The following is a 17872-nucleotide window of genomic DNA, read 5'->3' as shown; positions in this document are numbered from 1 at the left end:
AGAGTTATGGAATGCCACCTTTGCTTCAGTCTTTAGTGCTAAGGCAGGCCCTCAGGACTCCCAGGCCCTGGAGGTAAGAGGAAGCCTGCATAAAGGATGACCTTCCCTTGGTCAAGGAGGATTGTGTGAGAGATCATTTAAGCAACCTGGACACCCACAAATCCATGGGCCCTGATGGAATGCACCTACGAGTGCTGAGGGAGCTGGCAGATGCCATTGCTGAGCCACTCTCCATCACATTTGAGAGGTCCTGGAGGACAGGAGAGGTGCCTGAGGACTGGAGGAAAGCCGATGTCACTCCAGTCTTCAAAAAGCGCGAGAAGGAGGACCCAGGGAACTACAGGCCTGTCAGCCTCACCTCCATCCCTGGAAAGATGATGGAGTAGCTCATTCTGGAGGTCATCATTAAGCAGATGGAGGAAAAGAAGGTTATTGGGAGTAGTCAACATGGATTCACCAAGGGGAAATCATGCTTGACCAATCTGATAGCTTTCTATGATGGCATGTCTGACTGGGTAGATGAGGGGAGAGCCGTGGATGTTGTCTACCTCGACTTCAGCAAGGCTTTCGACACAGTCTCCCATAACATCCTTGTAGGGAAGCTCAGGAAATGTGGGCTAGATGAGTGGTTGGTGAGGTGGATTGAGAACTGGCTGAGTGGCAGAACTCAGAGGGTTGTGATCAGTGGCGCTGAGTCTAGATGGAGACGTGTAAGTAGTGGTGTCCCCCAGGGGTCAGTACTGGGCTCAGCCTTGTTCAACTGATTCATGAATAACCTGGATGAAGAGATAGAATGTACCCTCAGCAAGTTTGCTGATGACACCAAACTGGGAGGAGTGGTGGATACACCAGAAGGCTGTGCTGCCATTCAGCGTGACCTGGACAGGCTGGAGAGTTGGGTGCAGAGGAACCTGATAAAATTCGACATGGGCAAGTGCAGGGTCCTGTACCTGGGGAGGAACAACCCCATGGACCAGTACAGGCTTGGAGCGGACCTGCTGGAGAGCTGCGCTGCGGAGAGGGACCTGGGAGTGCTGGTGGACAACAAGTTGACCATGAGCCAGCAGTGTGCCCTGGTTGCCAAGAAGGCCAATGGTATGCTGGGGTGCATTAAGAAGAGTGTGGCCAGCAGGTCAAGGGAGGTTCTCCTCCCCCTCAACTCTGCCCTAGTGAGGCCTCATCTGGAGTACTGTGTCCAGTTCTGGGCTCCCCACTTCAAGAAAGATGAGAAGCTACTGAAGAGAGTCCAGCGGAGGGCTACAAGGATGATGAGGGGACTGGAGCATCTGTCCTATGAGGAAAGGCTGAGGGAGCTGGGCATGTTTAGTCTGAATTAGAGAAGACTTAGAGGGGACCTTATAAATGCCTATAAATATCTGAAGGGTGGGTGTCAGGAGGATGGGGCCAGACTCTTTTCAGTGTTGCCCAGTGACAGGACAAGGGGCAATGGGCACAAACTGAGGCACAGGAAGTTCCGTCTGAACATGAGGAAGAACTTCTTCCCTCTGAGGGTGACGGAGCACAGGAACAGGTTTTCCAGAGATGTTGTGGAGTCTCCTTCTCTGGAGATACTCAAAACCCACCTGGACGCAGTCCTGTGCATCCTGCTGTAGGCGACCCTGCTTCGGTGGGAGGTTTAGACTAGGTGATGCACAGAGATCCCTTCCAACCCCTACCATTCTGTGATTCTGTGTTGTAACTGTAATGCCAAAGCTTTTATATCATCTTGGATGTACATTTTTGGTTTAGCATGCAGTGCCCACATAGTAAAAGCTAACTAGCCTTGCGCAAGTCAGCTGTGGTCACTGAAGTAGCAGTGGGAAAGTACGAACTCTTTTCTGCAATAGGATTAGTTTGAAGTGCTGATTTCCAGACTTCTCTGAGAACCTTTAAATTACAGTGCAATTGAAGTCACATTTGTGCAGCTGGACTTTGCTGTTGTTTATAAACTGTGAGAGTGTGCTTCTCCATGGCAAGTAAGACGACGATGAGTTACCGTTGCCACTCAGATGAGCAATATATTTTACGGTCATTTCTATACCCAGCAAGACCTCTTATCAAATTCATGCCTTTACCTGACGATGTCAGCTTAGATATTTCTTCTGTGTATCTACCTGTCTGATAAAATTGATGCTCTTCACCTAATGTGTATCTTAAATCACAATGAGTCCTTGAAGTAGGATGGATCGGGGAGGCAGGACAGCTGCTGTCCAAGTTTGATTTTTTTTTTTAAGCTACTTCTTTATACAGCATTCAATCCGATGGGGCATCAGCCGGCATGGCTTCTGCATACTCAAGTACGAGTAGCTGTCGTTGAACTGATGCAGTGCCTCTGTGTCCCAGGGGTGGCTGTATCCCTCTGATGGCGAGATGTGCTGACCCTTAGACTATATGGCTTTACTTCTGTGTCTACCTAGCTGCTGCATAAGTAGAAGAGGTGGTTAATGTATGGACCAAATGAAGGGGAAAGAAAAAAAAGGTGCTAACAAATAACCTTTGTGCTTTTAGACAGCATTTGATTAGTTGACTAAAATCAGGCATTCGTCAGGTCTCAAATACTTTTGAAAAGGAAAGTGATATACGTCAAACACCTCAGTTGTATGAATATGGAGGGCTTTGTATGGTTTGTTTTGCTCTGCAAAAAATGAACTCAGTATTTTTTTGTTTTTCTGTAGCATATTACATCAGACAGCTACATTCCATGCCTTGCTGATCTCTGCAAAGCCCTCTGGGAAGTCATGCTCAGTTACTACCGAACCATGCAGTGGCATGAGAATCATGACCAAGATGAATCAACTGCTGTGTCTTCCGGTAAGAGATTGTTCTGGAAGCAAAACTTCTGATATTCGGAAATAACTTTTCTTATGCTCAAGTTGTTAATTTGTGTGTCAGTACTTTTGCGGTCTTGACTCAATGCCTTCAGCATTATTACATATAGTGTGCCGAAAAGACTTAAATACTCACTGGATTTTTGCAGTCTTCAGTGTAAGGTTAATTTTTTAATGAATACATGTATATGCTGTTATTACAGATATAAACAGTTCTATTTTAAGCAGTGCTTATTATGGAGTTGGAAGTCAGCTATGGTAGATGACTACAGAATTGGAGTTTTTTACTTTTAATAAAGGACCAATGTGAAATTTCAGGTTTTTTGATCCAAATTGAAATTTTCACTGCATATTAAGCTTAGTACATTGTGTACTAGGAAAGGTGACTGAAACAATAGGGAATGAATCTGTTGTAAATCTGTCGTGATTTTCAGGAAATTCAGTTTCCTGAATGTTGTATGTTGCCTGTATTAGTGGATGGAGATATGGTCGCAATTTCCTGGATACTCTTTACAGGAAGAGGCAAGCATTTAACCTTCAAGTATAATTTTGGCTTTCTTTTCATGTTGTTCCAGTGTGTGCTTTTTAGGACACAAGGACAAAACCTTCTAAGTACACAAGTCCTTCTAAGTACATTTTACTGGAGCTATTCTAAGTTAATATAAAATTTCTAGAGGTAGACTTTATTTCCCCACTAACCCAAGATGCTTGTGTTTGGCAGAGGGCAGAGTGTGAAATTTACAGCATTGAGATTTGTGCAAAACTTCTCTATTTATTTGAATCAGATAGGGTTGCTCTTTTCTTACTGAAAAGGAGGCTCCTGTCAAAGGATAAGGACTGTAGGATTGCTGCTAAAGTTATTTCTCCTTGCCTGATTTGCACAAAATTTGTATCCTTTATGTTAGACAGTAATAAGAAAGGGGAAAAAAAATTGGAAATAGAAGTAAAGAACAAATCTTGGAACAGTGTGTTTCCTACAACATATTTGAAATAAAAAATTTCTTTCAAAAGTGAGATTTATTATGGATTTTAAGGCTTAAAAAGAACGAAATTTATGCCAATTTGTACTGTCTTTCTATTTTAAATTTGAAAAATAAATGAAAATATTTTCGTTGGAGTGTCCTTCCCGTATTGTGTGGTATCTTAAAAAAAAAAAAAGTGGATTTGTTGAAACTGTTATTTGAAATGAAAGTTTTTATATCAGAATTAAAATTCAGAGTTAAAATATTTAATTTTGAGGTGAACCATATGAACAAAGATTCTGAAGTTTTGAGTGAATTGCTCATTCTCAATAGTATTTACTTTTATAATAATTTCCGATAATTACATTTCCTTCTCTTGTTTTCATTTTTTTTTTGTGATCTTTGCACATGTGAAATAAAGCAAGTATCATAAATAGTTTGTTGCATGGAGATGTTACCACAGTAGACTACTTGTTCATCTCCAGATGTAATTTTAAAAATAGTTCCACTTAGTGTAGTTACTTGTGATATCCTGAAGAAAGAAAATCATTTGCACTGCAAAACCTTTTAAAGGAACCATTAAGCCTAAGAAAGTGGTATATTCAGTCACATGAGTAATTTTAAATGCATTGCTTTTTAAATGTGTGCCAGAGTGTTTTGGTATGTTTACTACTAATCCACTAAATCTTCTGTCACTAATTTTTTAAGTTTCTGGAGATGCTGTGGCTTAGCTGTAATGTACAGCTAGAATATATTTGAGTTACTGAATCACTTTTTCAAATACCTCAGCAGTGATAAAGGACACGAAAGGGAATTTCACAAGCATAATTTAATTTCAGAGGGACTATAAATATCTACCAAATGTCTGTTTTTTTCTGTAAGTCCTTGCTCATGCTGTAGTAACTATTAAGCCTGTACATGGAAGTCTTATTCCATATTTATTGATTTAAAAGCTGTGGTGTGTGCTAAAGCCAAAGAGTAAAATTCCTGTAGAAGGGTGTATGTGTCTGGAGGAACCATGGAGGCAGTTTGGGAGATTATGCTAAAATTGTTCCTTCAATTAAACCCCATAGACCTCAGCAATAGAAGGAGCAGTCTTAACTGTTGTATGTGTATCTGGCTTTTATCATTTTGAGAACTCAAAACTGTCCCAGTATTTTTCTCCCATTGTGCCAGTTACAAAGTACCTTGAATGGGTCAAGGGACTCTTGATCTTGGGACACTAACCCAGCTGTAGAAGTGAAAAGCTGGACTTAGAAGACTTGAATTATGTAGCTCTTTCTGTTTTAATTGTGAGGCGTATCCAAAAGAAGTCCTGCATGGAATAGGGAAAGGACGTTGCACTTCATCTAGATTGTGTGTCACATATTTGTGATTATTAATGCCCGTTACAGATGGTAAAATGTACTTTGCATAACTTTTAAATCACTGCTCTTCTGCATTTCTGAGGAAAGAAGTGTGTCTGCTTTATATTGTTAAATATTCTGCTTATTTGTGTTCTTAAAATTAGTCTAGTCTGAGACTGAAGAGTGAAATGGAGTAGAAAAAACTTTCACAACACGATTTTTTTTTTTTGTTTGGTATGTTTCTAGGAGAGGCTTTTTGAGACTGAGGCTTCCCCCACCCCACCCTAGAAATGAGTTCAGAAATTGCAGTCATTCTTGCAGTTACAGTGTGGACTGGTGTTTGGGGATTACTTTTTTTTAAGATCCATTAAAAAAAACTCTTACTTGGGATAAACTAAATACAACCAGATAATTGGATATAAGTTCAATCCTAAAAATTTTTAAAGCATGAGACATATTTTAGTACCTTTCATGAAACAGGAAATACTGGTGAGATTTATTTTGCTGAAGTGTTACAACAGAGTAGCAGTAAATCGTAGTGAAATGTATGATATTGATAGTTCTATGAGTCATCAGTAATAACAGTTAACTAATTGCTCTAATATACAGTTGGAAAGATAGAATTAAGTGTTCATATGTAGGACTTGTTTAATCATACTGAAGAAAAAATTAGTGGACTGAAAGTGTGAACTCCATAGCATGAAATGACTTCTGTGTCACATTTAATGAACTGATACTTTGTGATTTTGTTGTTTGTATAGTAAATGGCAAATTGTGTTGATAGGGCTTTTCATCCTTGAAAATAAACTGCTTACTGGACAATTTCTCATTTCACTGTTGGTCATGGTCAAAGCACAGTTTGTGTCTGTAGTATAGAATCAAAGAAAAAATGAGTTTTAAAGGGACTTGTGCAGGTCATATTGTCTTCCCTGCTCAAAGCAAAGTGAACTTCAAAGTCGCATTGGTTTGTGCGAGGCCCTTTCTGCTTCAGCTGGATTTTCACATACCATAAAATTTACTGCGATGCTGATGTAGTTCGCATGTATTCCTGAGACACTAATTTAATAGAAGAACTGAAACTGAGCAGTAAAATGATCAGTACAGCATTTAAACTCCTAATTTCAGAAGTGTAATCCTGGTTGTAAAAGTTGGTAATGACTGTAATAGCTGTAATAGATTCAATGAAAAGCATGAAGAAAATGATGTGAGAAGTAAATATAATTTAAACCATTTTAATTTTCAAAACATTCCATTTATAATACTGCATAAATTCTGTGCAAGACCAGCTTGGTATTGCAAGAATGAAACTAAAATACAGTTTGATTTTTTTTTTTTTTTTTTCCTCTGCCCAGAAAGCCTTAAACAAAAACCTTTTGTTATGACTGAAGGCTGCCTTTATGAATTTTGGACAAATACTGAGAAACCTGAAAAATTACTGTATTTGAATTAGGCATCTAGAAGAATAACTGCGGGATGCTTCTGATTCTTATTTTTGTGTAAAATTAGGAGTATTTGTATATTCTGCTACCTGTTCCAAATTCTTCAAAGCAAAATGTGTAATGCTTGTAGACCTTTGTCCAGTCCTTGATTTTCAAGGAATTTATCCTAAATTCATATGTTTGCATATGTGAAAGTAGTTGCAGTACAGTTCATTAAAAGACTGGCAACAAGACCTCTTAGCATGACTGGCTGTAAACTAAGAGCACCGGGAGGTTCTTTACTGAAAGAGGCACTGGGACAGGCTGCCCAGGAAAGTGATGGATTCACGATCCCTGGAGGTGTTCAAAAAACGTGTAGACGTGGCACTCCAGGACATGGTTTAGCAGGCATGGTGGTGATGGGTTGACGGTTGGAATTGATGATCTTAGAGGTCTTTTCGAACCTTAGTGATTCTGTGATTGCAAGAGACAACATTGCATGGATTTTTATGGAGCGATAACACCATATGACTCTGTCCAACCATTCCTTCATAAATGGCAGTCTGTGAGGACAAGGACTATGGTCTTAAACTTGAGAACAGGTCAAAGATACTGACTCATTTAGGCTTGGCTTCACTGTACAGAAATATGGAAGACAGGAGTTTGCAGAAGCTTCTAAAGAGCGTGCTGTGACTAAGATAGCTGGTTTTGTTTACTCATATAGTCAGAGAAAGGATAAATCTGCTTAGTGTTTCTCTAGTTGGATTATTCTTTCTGTTTATATTTTGTTTAATCTTCCATGATAAATAACTTTTGAAAATGCATTTGTCAGAATTATTGCTTTCAGGAGACAAGAAGCATATTTAGGTACAGTTACTAAATTAGAATTCACCTATACAGTGGCTAATACTTGTTTTATGATTTTTCTTTCATAAGGAAAATTTTCTTTCGTTGTGCCCTGCAACAATGGATATAGCATGGAATTATGTTTGAGTCTTATTTTCACATCAAGCAGACTTTTATCTTCTTGTTCTGAGTAATTAGCGTAAATTCTCAGTCTGCCTGCAAAAGCAGTCTCAATGACTTTAAACAGGAAAGAGTTGACCACAGCTTTGCAGCCTTGGAAGAAATGATTATCTATCCGTAATATAAGCCTGAATTCCAGAATTTATTATATTATGTTTGTAATTGTGAGGAAGAGTTACTCAATTGAAAGTACCAGAGTTTTTACATTCTGGTTGCATATAATACTGTACTGGTTCTGTATTCTTGAGGTCTGGCCTCATGGGCAGACCAATTTTAATGTAACTGGCTTGAAGACTCTTCTTGGTGGTGTTCATAAGTTCATTATCATAATCCCTAGCTTGCAGATGAAGCTCCCTCAGTGTTTGATAAAGATCATAATTTAATAATGAGTTCAGACACACCAAATAGCTCCACTTGAAAGAAATTAAGCGAGGCCAGCATCCTTCTCAGTAACCATATTCCCCACATTTGCTTAATTTAAATGGAGCTACAGATGTTGAAGGTTTCATATTTTTGTTGTTCCTATTATGCTTATATATTATATAAGCATTCATGTAATAGGTAATATATTCTATATATATTTGGAATAAACTTTGGGGTTTTTTTTATCTCCGTGGGAAATGCAAATAGTTATTGCTCTGAGAAACATACTGTGAAAAAGTTCAAAGCAGAAAATGCATGGTTGACGGGGAGAAGGAAGATGTTTATCATGCTCTTCCACTTACAGAGAGTCTGGCCTAGGACTGGGAGTACGAGACACTAAGTAGGATTAGGGAGTGTTACAGAGGGGAGCTCTACTTACTTGACAGTGAGCACCGGATGATCTGAAGAAAATATGGTCAGAACAAGGTCAGACTCTGCTGTGCTCTTTTGTATTTTGATTTAATTGAATTGTCAGTATCTGATACCAGTCATAACTGTTCTTGTTCAGTGGATGACTCTTTCCTTCCACCTTTTAAATATGCAGTCAGCCAGACAATGCTGGGGAGGTCTGTTCTGCACACATGTGAAAAGGTTGATTAAAATCTTGTATCCGGCCTCTCATTCCTTACTGGGCTGGATCGTAAGATGCTCTTGGTATTTACACAATATTCATCTAGGGTGCATGGTCTGGATTCAGGGCAAGACATGGACAGATCACTTTTGTTGGTGACAAAAAATGTCTTAGCGCTGGGAAGTGGAGGGCAGATGTAGGTTCTTTATGGTTCTGGACTTTTCTTAAGTAGAGAGCAAAATTAGACATGAAAAACTGATACTCTTTCTGAGGATGTTAAAATTAAGCCAGGAGGCTTCCTGGAAAAAACTGTGAAGCCTAGTGATTAAGAACTGTGAATGTCAGTCAAGATTAGCACTCGCTGTGGTCCTGGTAGCACGTTACCATCTAAGGAACACTGTTGTGACAGAGATTCAGTATGCAGGTGGTGTTTTTGTCCTTGCTGGTTTTGAGTGATGGCAGAAAACCTGTCCCTGTGTTGATGAGACCAGCTCGTCCATGAAAAGCTGCATCACACTGTTTAACAGCTGAACGTGCTTCCCAGCCTTAGTACTGTCTCCCTGGGTGGAAGCTGTGTGCAATCCCACTGAGTCAGTTTGGTTCATGGCATTGGATTGCTTCCAGATTCCTTGCTGAGGCTAGGTTTTTTTGTTTTTTTTTTTTTTTTTCATTTCCCAAATAATGTGATCCACAAGTTAGGGCTGGCCAAGACACTACTGCCAGTTGATGGGGGGCTGTTAAGTGTTCTACTCTTTCCTTTACCTTCCCGTTTGCATTGTGGCAGTGATGTATCTACTTGGTCATGAAGTTCAACAGGTTAAAAAAAGAGTCCATCTTTCAAGAATGTAATTTAAGTCAAGGACACTAGACATGTCTGTTAGACTTGTCCTGTTGCTCTCCAGGTAGACCCAAATTATAAATACAGATGGTCTTTTCCACTGTATCATGGGAAATTTGTTTTTTTCCCCATTCCCTCTCCGGGTTCCTGTAGGATCTGTTCCTGTGAAGCCTCGGCAGCAGGGATGAAATGGCCTGATGCGCCTGCAAAGTGATAGCTTGGGGCTGGGTGGAGGCTTTGAGAGGAAATGCTGGAATCAGGGAAAGAAATGGCTTTGAGTTGGGACCCTGTGTGTGGAGGTAGAGCAATGAGACCAGCTGGACCAGGAACAAGGGAGTGAAGTCCTCTCAGGTACTGAAAACTAGCTGGAGGTTGCAGAAAAGCTGGAAAGTCAGGTCTGAGCTGCAGAGCGATGCTGGGGTGCTACAGGCAATTTTCATTATTCTGTGTTTGCAACCTCTTGAACGATGAGGTAGAAGGAGGACTGTATGCTTCATAATATTCCACTGTAATATTTTATGTGAATTTTTATCTTTCATGTCAAATCACTAAATGGTTTGGGCTTTAAAGGACATGCATAGCTTTTCTGCTTGTCAGGAACAGCAGATTTTTCTTATCATGGGGAAAGTTTGTATGTATAGTCTGGCTGACACAGAGCTTTCCTGTGGTCAGTCATAGGCCGTGAAGCAGCCATGAAGCAAACTGCGTGACACTGTGCCATCACAGAGTGCAAGTGTAACCACAACTGTATGCTCACAAACTACGTATAAAATATTACCTTCTCTTTTTTAAAATGGAAATAAAATCTGTTTCCTCCTTGGGGACATAGAGGACCACATAGAGGAGAAGTTTACCATGCATTACAGTGCTTTTTTGAAAAGTGATCCAGTGCCGTTGAAGGTTTTAGAATCAAATAAAATAATTTAGAAGAATGAAAGACACCTGATTATATGATTGACATTATTTCATGCATAAGCATAGATTAGTATGAGAGAGGGGAAAAAAAGAAAAGAGCATGCTATATTGTCTGCATAATTAATGGAAGAAGTTTCAATATTTTTCCTCCTAGTTGCAGACAGAACTTATTGGGGCAGAAAGTCAAAAATCTTGCTTCTGAAATTAAGTTCATGATTCTTGTCTACAAAGGTAGACTATGTTAGAGAATCTTGTCGTAGAGTGCTCACTGCAGCATTCAGCTTAATCTTTTGTATTTGATACATCAGTATCTGTCAACTCTCATGTTTTTTTTTATCTTTTATTGAATAGGGCAGCTCTCCTGGTCTGCACTAGCAGATAATATTTGTGTGTGCTTTATTCATTTCCTTTCAAAAGTTTAGAGCATTGGAGCTCTTCTGGAGTTTGCATAATGGGTAATATGATAAAGGCTGAGGCAGAAGTTTCATTATGGGTAGAAAACTAGGATACATTTCAGGGCTTTTGGAAAAACCTACAATACTTTCCACCTTCAGTTTCAGATGGCAGCAATGTGATTGGAACTGAAGAGAGCAGTTTTGACCGCAGTTATGTAAAAAAGAAATTGGAACATGGGCTTTCACGAATATGGCAGGTAAGTTTTTTTGATTTTTTTTTTTTTTTTTTTCCTCCTAAATGTTTATCTTCTCCCTGCCCCCGGTATTAATTGCAGTTATATTTATACTGATCTTAAAGAAATCTCTGTGTTTTTTTTTTTTTTTAAAGTTATTTGTTTTGAGCTAAATGTGTCAAAACCATGGAAATATAATTTCCGTGACTCAGTTACTACTTGGTCGCTGTGCTTACAAACGCAGTCGAGATACCAAAACACAGTAACATGCCTTTCAGCCTGATTTCACTTCTCCCAGCCTGCGTGCTGCCACCCAGTCTGTTTTCTTCTCATGTGCTTTTCTCTGTTAGCACAGTCATACTGCTTTGTTTCTGGTATAACCATAGTTATGGAGAACCTGAAGTCTTGTGAACCTGCCTGGTTTCACAGTATGCGTGGTCTGACTGCTGGATCAATTTGATGTGCAGTGAGACCTGAAATACATGATGAAAAAGCTGTAAACCCTTTTCATGGCTGAATTGTAATCCAGAGCTCTGTTTTTGCGGTGACAATAAAGCACCTAGGATTAGCCTTGTGTTACAGAGTGTTAAAGAAACTGATTATATTATTATTTTAGAAAGTCAGTGAGAAATCATTCATGTTACATAAAATGGAGTTCTACTCTAATTCTTAGAAAGAAGTTAGAAGTGCAGACAAACCAAAAAGTGCTAATGAGCCAGGCAGCTGAGCCTTCACCTTTTTTGCTTTTAGTGTGTTAAGTATATGAAAACTTGTTTCTGTTTTGTAGGATGTTCAACTGAAGGTGAAAACCTATCTTCTGGGAACAGATCTGTCTAACTTCAAATATGACGACTTCATATTTGTACTTGATGTTATCAGCAGGTATACTGATGTGGTCGTTAGACCACTTAATACATGCACAGAAACTTGAACTCTGATAAGACAGCACAGTTAATTAAGGCTGATATTTACGTTCTGATGCCAACTTTGTTCATATCTACTCATAGTTTGAAGAGCACTTCTTTATATGGGAGTTTGTGAAGATGTACTTGGGAGAGGTAGCATAAATTGTTTTGCTGCTCAAGTAGTTGTTAAGTGCGATATGATTTCGGTATTGTCCACCTTTAAGATTTCAGATGTGCAGATCTGGCAATTTTCATGTTTGTAAAAGCATTTAAAGTGACTTTCAGTCAAGAGCAGTAAAATACTGTGGTACTGCTAACCTGTACAGTATTAGATCCTGATGGTTTGGTAATAAAATGACAGATTCAGACTGTGAGCTGTGCAGCTTGCCTTGCATAATAGGATCTCAAAAAGACATTTATTTTGGTTATGGCTCTCTGTGTGTTTGGGACATTATAATAGGATTTGGAGGGGAATGAGACATGGATTTCTGTGGAATGAGTGAAGTGTTTGCAACTCAACACTATTGCTCTGCTTTTATGGAGATACATGTATGCTCATGATAATGATTGAGGCTTGTAATTCAGGTTGGAACGGCAGTATTAATAAATAAATATTTCTAAAACTTTGTTGTATTGTTATAGGCTGATGCAAGTTGGGGAAGAATTTTGTGGCAGTAAGTCTGAAGTTTTGCAAGAATCTATCAGAAAACAAAGCGTTAACTATTTCAAAACATACCACAGGTGAGACTACTATATGTGCAGTAGATGAATTTAATGACATTTATTTTTGTTGGACTTAACTTTAAATGCTTTCCAAAGGAATTCCACTGTGTAATGTTCTGCATTGGGGTTGACAGATAGTGGTTTATGTTTCATGGTGAGAATAGGGCTATGAACCCTGGAGAAGGGGAGAGGGAGGAGAAGCCTTCGCTTCTGCTGTGGCTGTGGAAAACTAGTTCTGCAGCAGGCAAGCCAGATAAAGATGAAGAACTTTTTGTGTAGAATTTCAGTAGTTTTTCAGGCTGCCTCTTAAGCTGTCTCCTGGGATGAATGCCTCTGAAGTCCATACTTCCTAGAAAAATTGTTACCTCTTTTTCTATGCCATTACTTAAAAAGAGCTGATCATGTGTGGCTATGAAAGATTTTTTTCAATATGCAATTTTGTCTTGTATCAAATGAGATGTTTAGAACTCAGTCCATCCTTTTGAGTTGTGTTTTCATCATTTTTTGGTTGGCAGTATCTAATTATGTTTCAGTCAACTCTGCTGTCATATCTGAGGCTGGCCATATGTGCTGTCACGTCTCTGGCCTCAGATATGATATGTGGCTGCGGCAACATCAAGACTTGTCTGTCTGTTTGTTTTAGTTGTCTCGATTTCCCAATTATTTTGGTTTGGGTGATTAACAACTCTTTCATTCTAGTTGTCTAGTGTTTATCTTCTTTCTGAGTGTAAAAAGGTAGGAAGATAATGAGAAGAAAGACGACATTCCTTGCTCTAAGAAACCCTTACTTTCCCAGTCTTGATCTGTTGTCCTCTGTTGTATGTGGGCTGTCATACTACTAATACATCCAAATCCATTTGGTGTGAGACTTTCTGCCTAAAATCCATAAAGTATGAACATTATGACAGCAGAATGTGAGACAGTGTCTAAATTCAGAAGCTGAGAACGTGGTTTGGAATTTCTTCCAGCTTTGGTCATTTGTAGCTAGGATTTCTTTCCAGACATTTGATGAAGACCTCAGTTCCAGTTATAAGAAAAGCTTGAACCTTAATCAGATGCACATTATGTCTTGTCAGGAAATAAGTTCAGATGCCATGCCACCTATCTCTGTGTCTTGAAAGCAGTTCTGAACCCCAGACAATTTTTGTGAACTGATTTGGAAACAGAGCTTGCAGCTCTAGGTTCAGAAGAGCTGTTTTGGTCTACCTCATTGTCTTTTACTATACCGACTTACCACATAATACCTAATTTGGTTAAGTAAATATTGTTTTGACCATTACGGTTTTGTTTGTTTGAAGGACCTATTTAACAGCTTACAGAATCGGAGATTAATTTTCTTAATTATCTTTAAATAAAATAAAAGTTAAGGGACAGTGATGGAATATGTATAGAAATAATAATTTTTTGAAATAACTTGTGGTTTTTAGGAAGGTGAAGTTTCTGGTAGTTCTCATGAAAATAAAAGGAAATATCTACTGATATGACTCAAATTATGTGAACCTTTTAATTCTTTTTATATGTTTTATGCTGTGTGGGTATTGTGAAGATTAATGGCTGATGTTTTCGTCCTCGGAAGGAAAAATATAAAAAAGCCTCTCTCCCAGCTGTATCCTTCAGGTTGATTTATATAAAAACGCTAAGCATCTTGCCTTTTCAGATGAAGCTAATGTGGCTTTCACTCCACTTGTGTATTTAATTGGAGGGGAAAAAAAAAAAAGCTAGTGCTTTTAAGGATTCATTAGTATATAAAAGCTACATAGAGCTGAAATGCTCAGTGTCCAGGAGTAATCAGTTCTTTGATTGTTTAATTTGACATATGTGGCCTCCAGGGCAGCGTGGTGTTGTAGAGAACTGCCAACATAGAGGAAACATGCAGGGGAACTGGTCAAGTCATTCAAAAAGCATAGAAGAGCAATGTAATACTAGAGCATACGTGAAGCCTTTTTTGGGTAAAAGTTGGTTATTTTGAAAAATTAGGATGGGTTTTTGGCAAAGAACATCAGCAAGTTGATTTTTAGAATGCAATTTATTTTTTGTTCTGATATGTTTGTAAAAAGGTGTGCCTGATCACGAAAGTGTTTCAGAGAACGAATGCATCAGACCTTCCATGTGTGCCACTTTCTAGACTTGTGTGCTGATGGAACTGAAGAGCATTTGTTCAAGTACTTTGTCAGTGCCTTGATTTCTGCTTTGAAATGATACAAAAACTGATGCTGTGTGGCTTTTAAATGTTAGCTCTGTGAGTCTTCCTTCCTCTCAAAGAATTTTAATCTGGAATGCTGGTTTTCACAGCATCTCTATGTTCCTGTTGGCTTTACTGCAAGAAGATCTGCAAGCTACTCAGTGCCTTGAAAATAGCACTTGAAGTCTGTTTGCATTTAACTGTGGATTTAAATAGACATAGCAAACTGTAGTCATAATTCAGCAAGTTGCTCATCTCATTGAGGCAAGAAAATTTTAACTGTAGTGGTGATTATAATTCATTATTGAAACAGTGGTATTTCTAGAATATTTTACTGCCTGATTAGAAACCCAGTGCATAATTTACCAACTGCTACTTGCTAAGCAAAGCAATATACTGTATATTAAGAAGAAAATATACAGCAATGTGACCTCAGTAAGCACTCATTGCTGTCTTTTCCTATATGAGTTCCTGCTTATGTGGCAAAAAGATTTTTTTTTAATTAAAGAATTTCTGCTTATTGCTGAATGGAGGCTTTTCTAACGATGAAAAACTTAACAGAAACAATGCAGAGGTGTAATGGCTTAATCGCATTTCCCTAATATGTTTTCTGTATTAGTACCAAAGTAAAGTTAAGCCATGAAGAAAAATACAGCTTAGGAGATAAATAGCCGTTTAATAACTTTTTTCATCTCTGAAGATTTGAGAAGTCTGTAGAACATCAGTTCTTTCTGCTTCCTTTTGCTACCTGTTGGCTTCAGTGTGTTGGAAAGAAGCATCTGTCTTGTGTGGGCTTACAGAAGCTGTTGTACTGCTAATAGAGTGTTTGTATGTATTATCACAGAATCACACAGAATGGTAGGGGTTGGAAGGGACCTCTGTGGGTCATCTAGTCCAACCCCCCTGCCGAAGCAGGGTCACCTATAGCCGGCTGCACAGGACCTTGTCCAGGCAGGTCTTGAATATCTCCAGAGAAGGAGACTCCACAACCTCCCTGGGCAGCCTGTTCCAGTGCTCTGTCACCCTCAGAGGGAAGAAGTTCTTCCTCATGTTCAGACGAAACTTCCTGTGCCTCAGTTTGTGCCCATTGCCCCTTGTCCTGTCACTGGGCACCACTGAAAAGAGTTTGGCCCCATCCTCCTGACACCCACCCTTCAGATATTTATAAGCATTTATTAGGTCCCCTCGCAGCCTTCTCTTCTTCAGGCTGAACAAGCCCAGCTCCCTCAGCCTCTCCTCATAGGACAGATGCTCCAGTCCCCTCACCATCCTCGTAGCCCTCCGCTGGACTCTCTCCAGTAGCTCCTCATCTTTCTTGAAGTGGGGAGCCCAGAACTGGACAGAGTACTCCAGATCGGGCCTCACTAGGGCAGTGTAGAGGGGAAGGAGAACCTCCCTCGACCTACTGGCCACACTCTTCTTGATGCATCCCAGGATCCCATTGGCCTTCTTGGCAGCCAGGGCACACTGCTGGCTCATGGTTAACCTGCTGTCCACCAGGACACCCAGGTCCCTCTCCACAGAGCTGCTCTCCAGCAGGTCCACCCCAAGCCTGTACTGATGCTTTCTAGAGTTTACATAGAGGGAAAAAGGTCTAGTATTACTGCATAGTCATAGATGTTATGCTGTACTTTCTAATGGTTTTGACAAAATATTTGTTTCCAAATTTTGGAGATTGACATTCTTTGAGAATTTCTCCAGAAGTGTCATAAAACGTACTCTGTGTTAGTAGCTACAGCTTTTAGGTGGTCTATCAGTTTAAAGAATGAATTAAATATCAGTTTTCAAGTGTGACTTTTTATATAGTTTTTGAAGGTGTTTTTCACTGTGTAAGGTAAATAATTGTCTATTTCCTGATTTACTCTTGCTGGTAATTAATAGTATTTATTTGTTGTATTTCAGAACCCGTCTTGAAGAATTAAGAATGTTTTTGGAGAATGAGACCTGGGAACTCTGTCCTGTGAAATCAAGCTTTAGTATTCTGCAACTTCATGTACGTTCTGTGAATAGCGCATTCAAATGTATAAATATTTTAGTAGCTAAGAGTCTAGGTATTCTGAGAAGTAGTAAGATCTGTGAACTACTATGCAAACGTTTTTAATGGCTGCTAAAACCCCCTAAATTTCATTTCATGATATTGGAAGCTTAAGATTCAAATGCTTTTAAAACAGTAGTGTTTCTGTTTCAGGCAGATAGAGGTTTACAGAAGATAAGAGTAAGATGCTAAAAGATGAGTGCCTAAAAGTAGTCACGTGTGCGCTCACTAACTTGTGCCAGTTTTGGCATCTGTTTTTGGAAACACGGGTCATACTGGCTCATTTTGATAGGGGAAAAAAAATATGTTTATTCTTCTGTGGTGAGGTCCAACTGAGAGCAAGTAATTGGTGTGCTCACCTGTTGTCTTAAAGGGATTTTTGTGAAGTTTAGCACATGGTGGGTGAATTTCACCTGTTTTGCCAAATGAAATGTGGGTGCCTATAGTTAAAGCTGTCACTAAAGTGCAAAAATGGATACAGCTGAGCAATCTCAAGCAAAAGATAATTTTGTAGCTTCTATAGAGTTAACAGTAAAAGTAAGCAAGAGGCTACTGGGGCGGTAATAGCCCGGAGGGGAAAGGAAGGAAGACCCTCAGTAGCATCCAGTAGCAATAGAAATAACATTTTTTAATAGAAAAATGGGATTATAAATCCATACGTACTGCTCAAGAGACTGGAGCAGCAGAAAATGGCAGGAAGTAACTGATTCACTTAAACAGAAATCTAACATTGCAGTCCTTTTAGCTGGATGTATTTTCATCTTTAAACCTTTAGATAAATGATAATGTACATTTTGCCATTCATGAAGATCAATAGCTAGAGTTTAATATATAAAAATGATATGTCAACAGAGATGAGTCAAGGTTTTTAGAAAAATAAGTCTAAAATCATACCTTATGTGCCCTATTCCAGTCCATATATTTGCAAGTGTCTGTGCACTCACTCAACTTCATGTGCAATGCAATGGGTTTGAAAAGTAATAAATTTTGAGAAGAACTATTTAAAAAGAAAATGCTAAGAAAAAAATCTCAGCTTTACGAAATTACTAGTTAACTTGTGTTAAAAAACAAA

At 39.0% G+C, this 17872-nt stretch overlaps 1 protein-coding gene across 1 annotated transcript in view; it reads left to right on the top strand.

Moving 5' to 3' along the window:
* The window catches only part of VPS50 (VPS50 subunit of EARP/GARPII complex), a 96971-nt gene that overhangs the window by 37094 nt on the left and 42005 nt on the right, over window positions 1–17872 (top strand). The window contains exons 13-17 of the mRNA XM_075419332.1: window positions 2676–2811; window positions 10882–10979; window positions 11743–11837; window positions 12503–12601; window positions 16668–16758. Coding sequence (XP_075275447.1) covers window positions 2676–2811; window positions 10882–10979; window positions 11743–11837; window positions 12503–12601; window positions 16668–16758 — 519 coding nt within the window. The remainder of the gene's footprint in view (window positions 1–2675; window positions 2812–10881; window positions 10980–11742; window positions 11838–12502; window positions 12602–16667; window positions 16759–17872) is intronic.

Source organism: Opisthocomus hoazin, chromosome 4 (assembly GCF_030867145.1).
Source record: "Opisthocomus hoazin isolate bOpiHoa1 chromosome 4, bOpiHoa1.hap1, whole genome shotgun sequence".
Taxonomy (NCBI): Eukaryota; Metazoa; Chordata; class Aves; order Opisthocomiformes; family Opisthocomidae; genus Opisthocomus; species Opisthocomus hoazin.
This window is presented reverse-complemented; position numbering and strand designations above follow the sequence as displayed.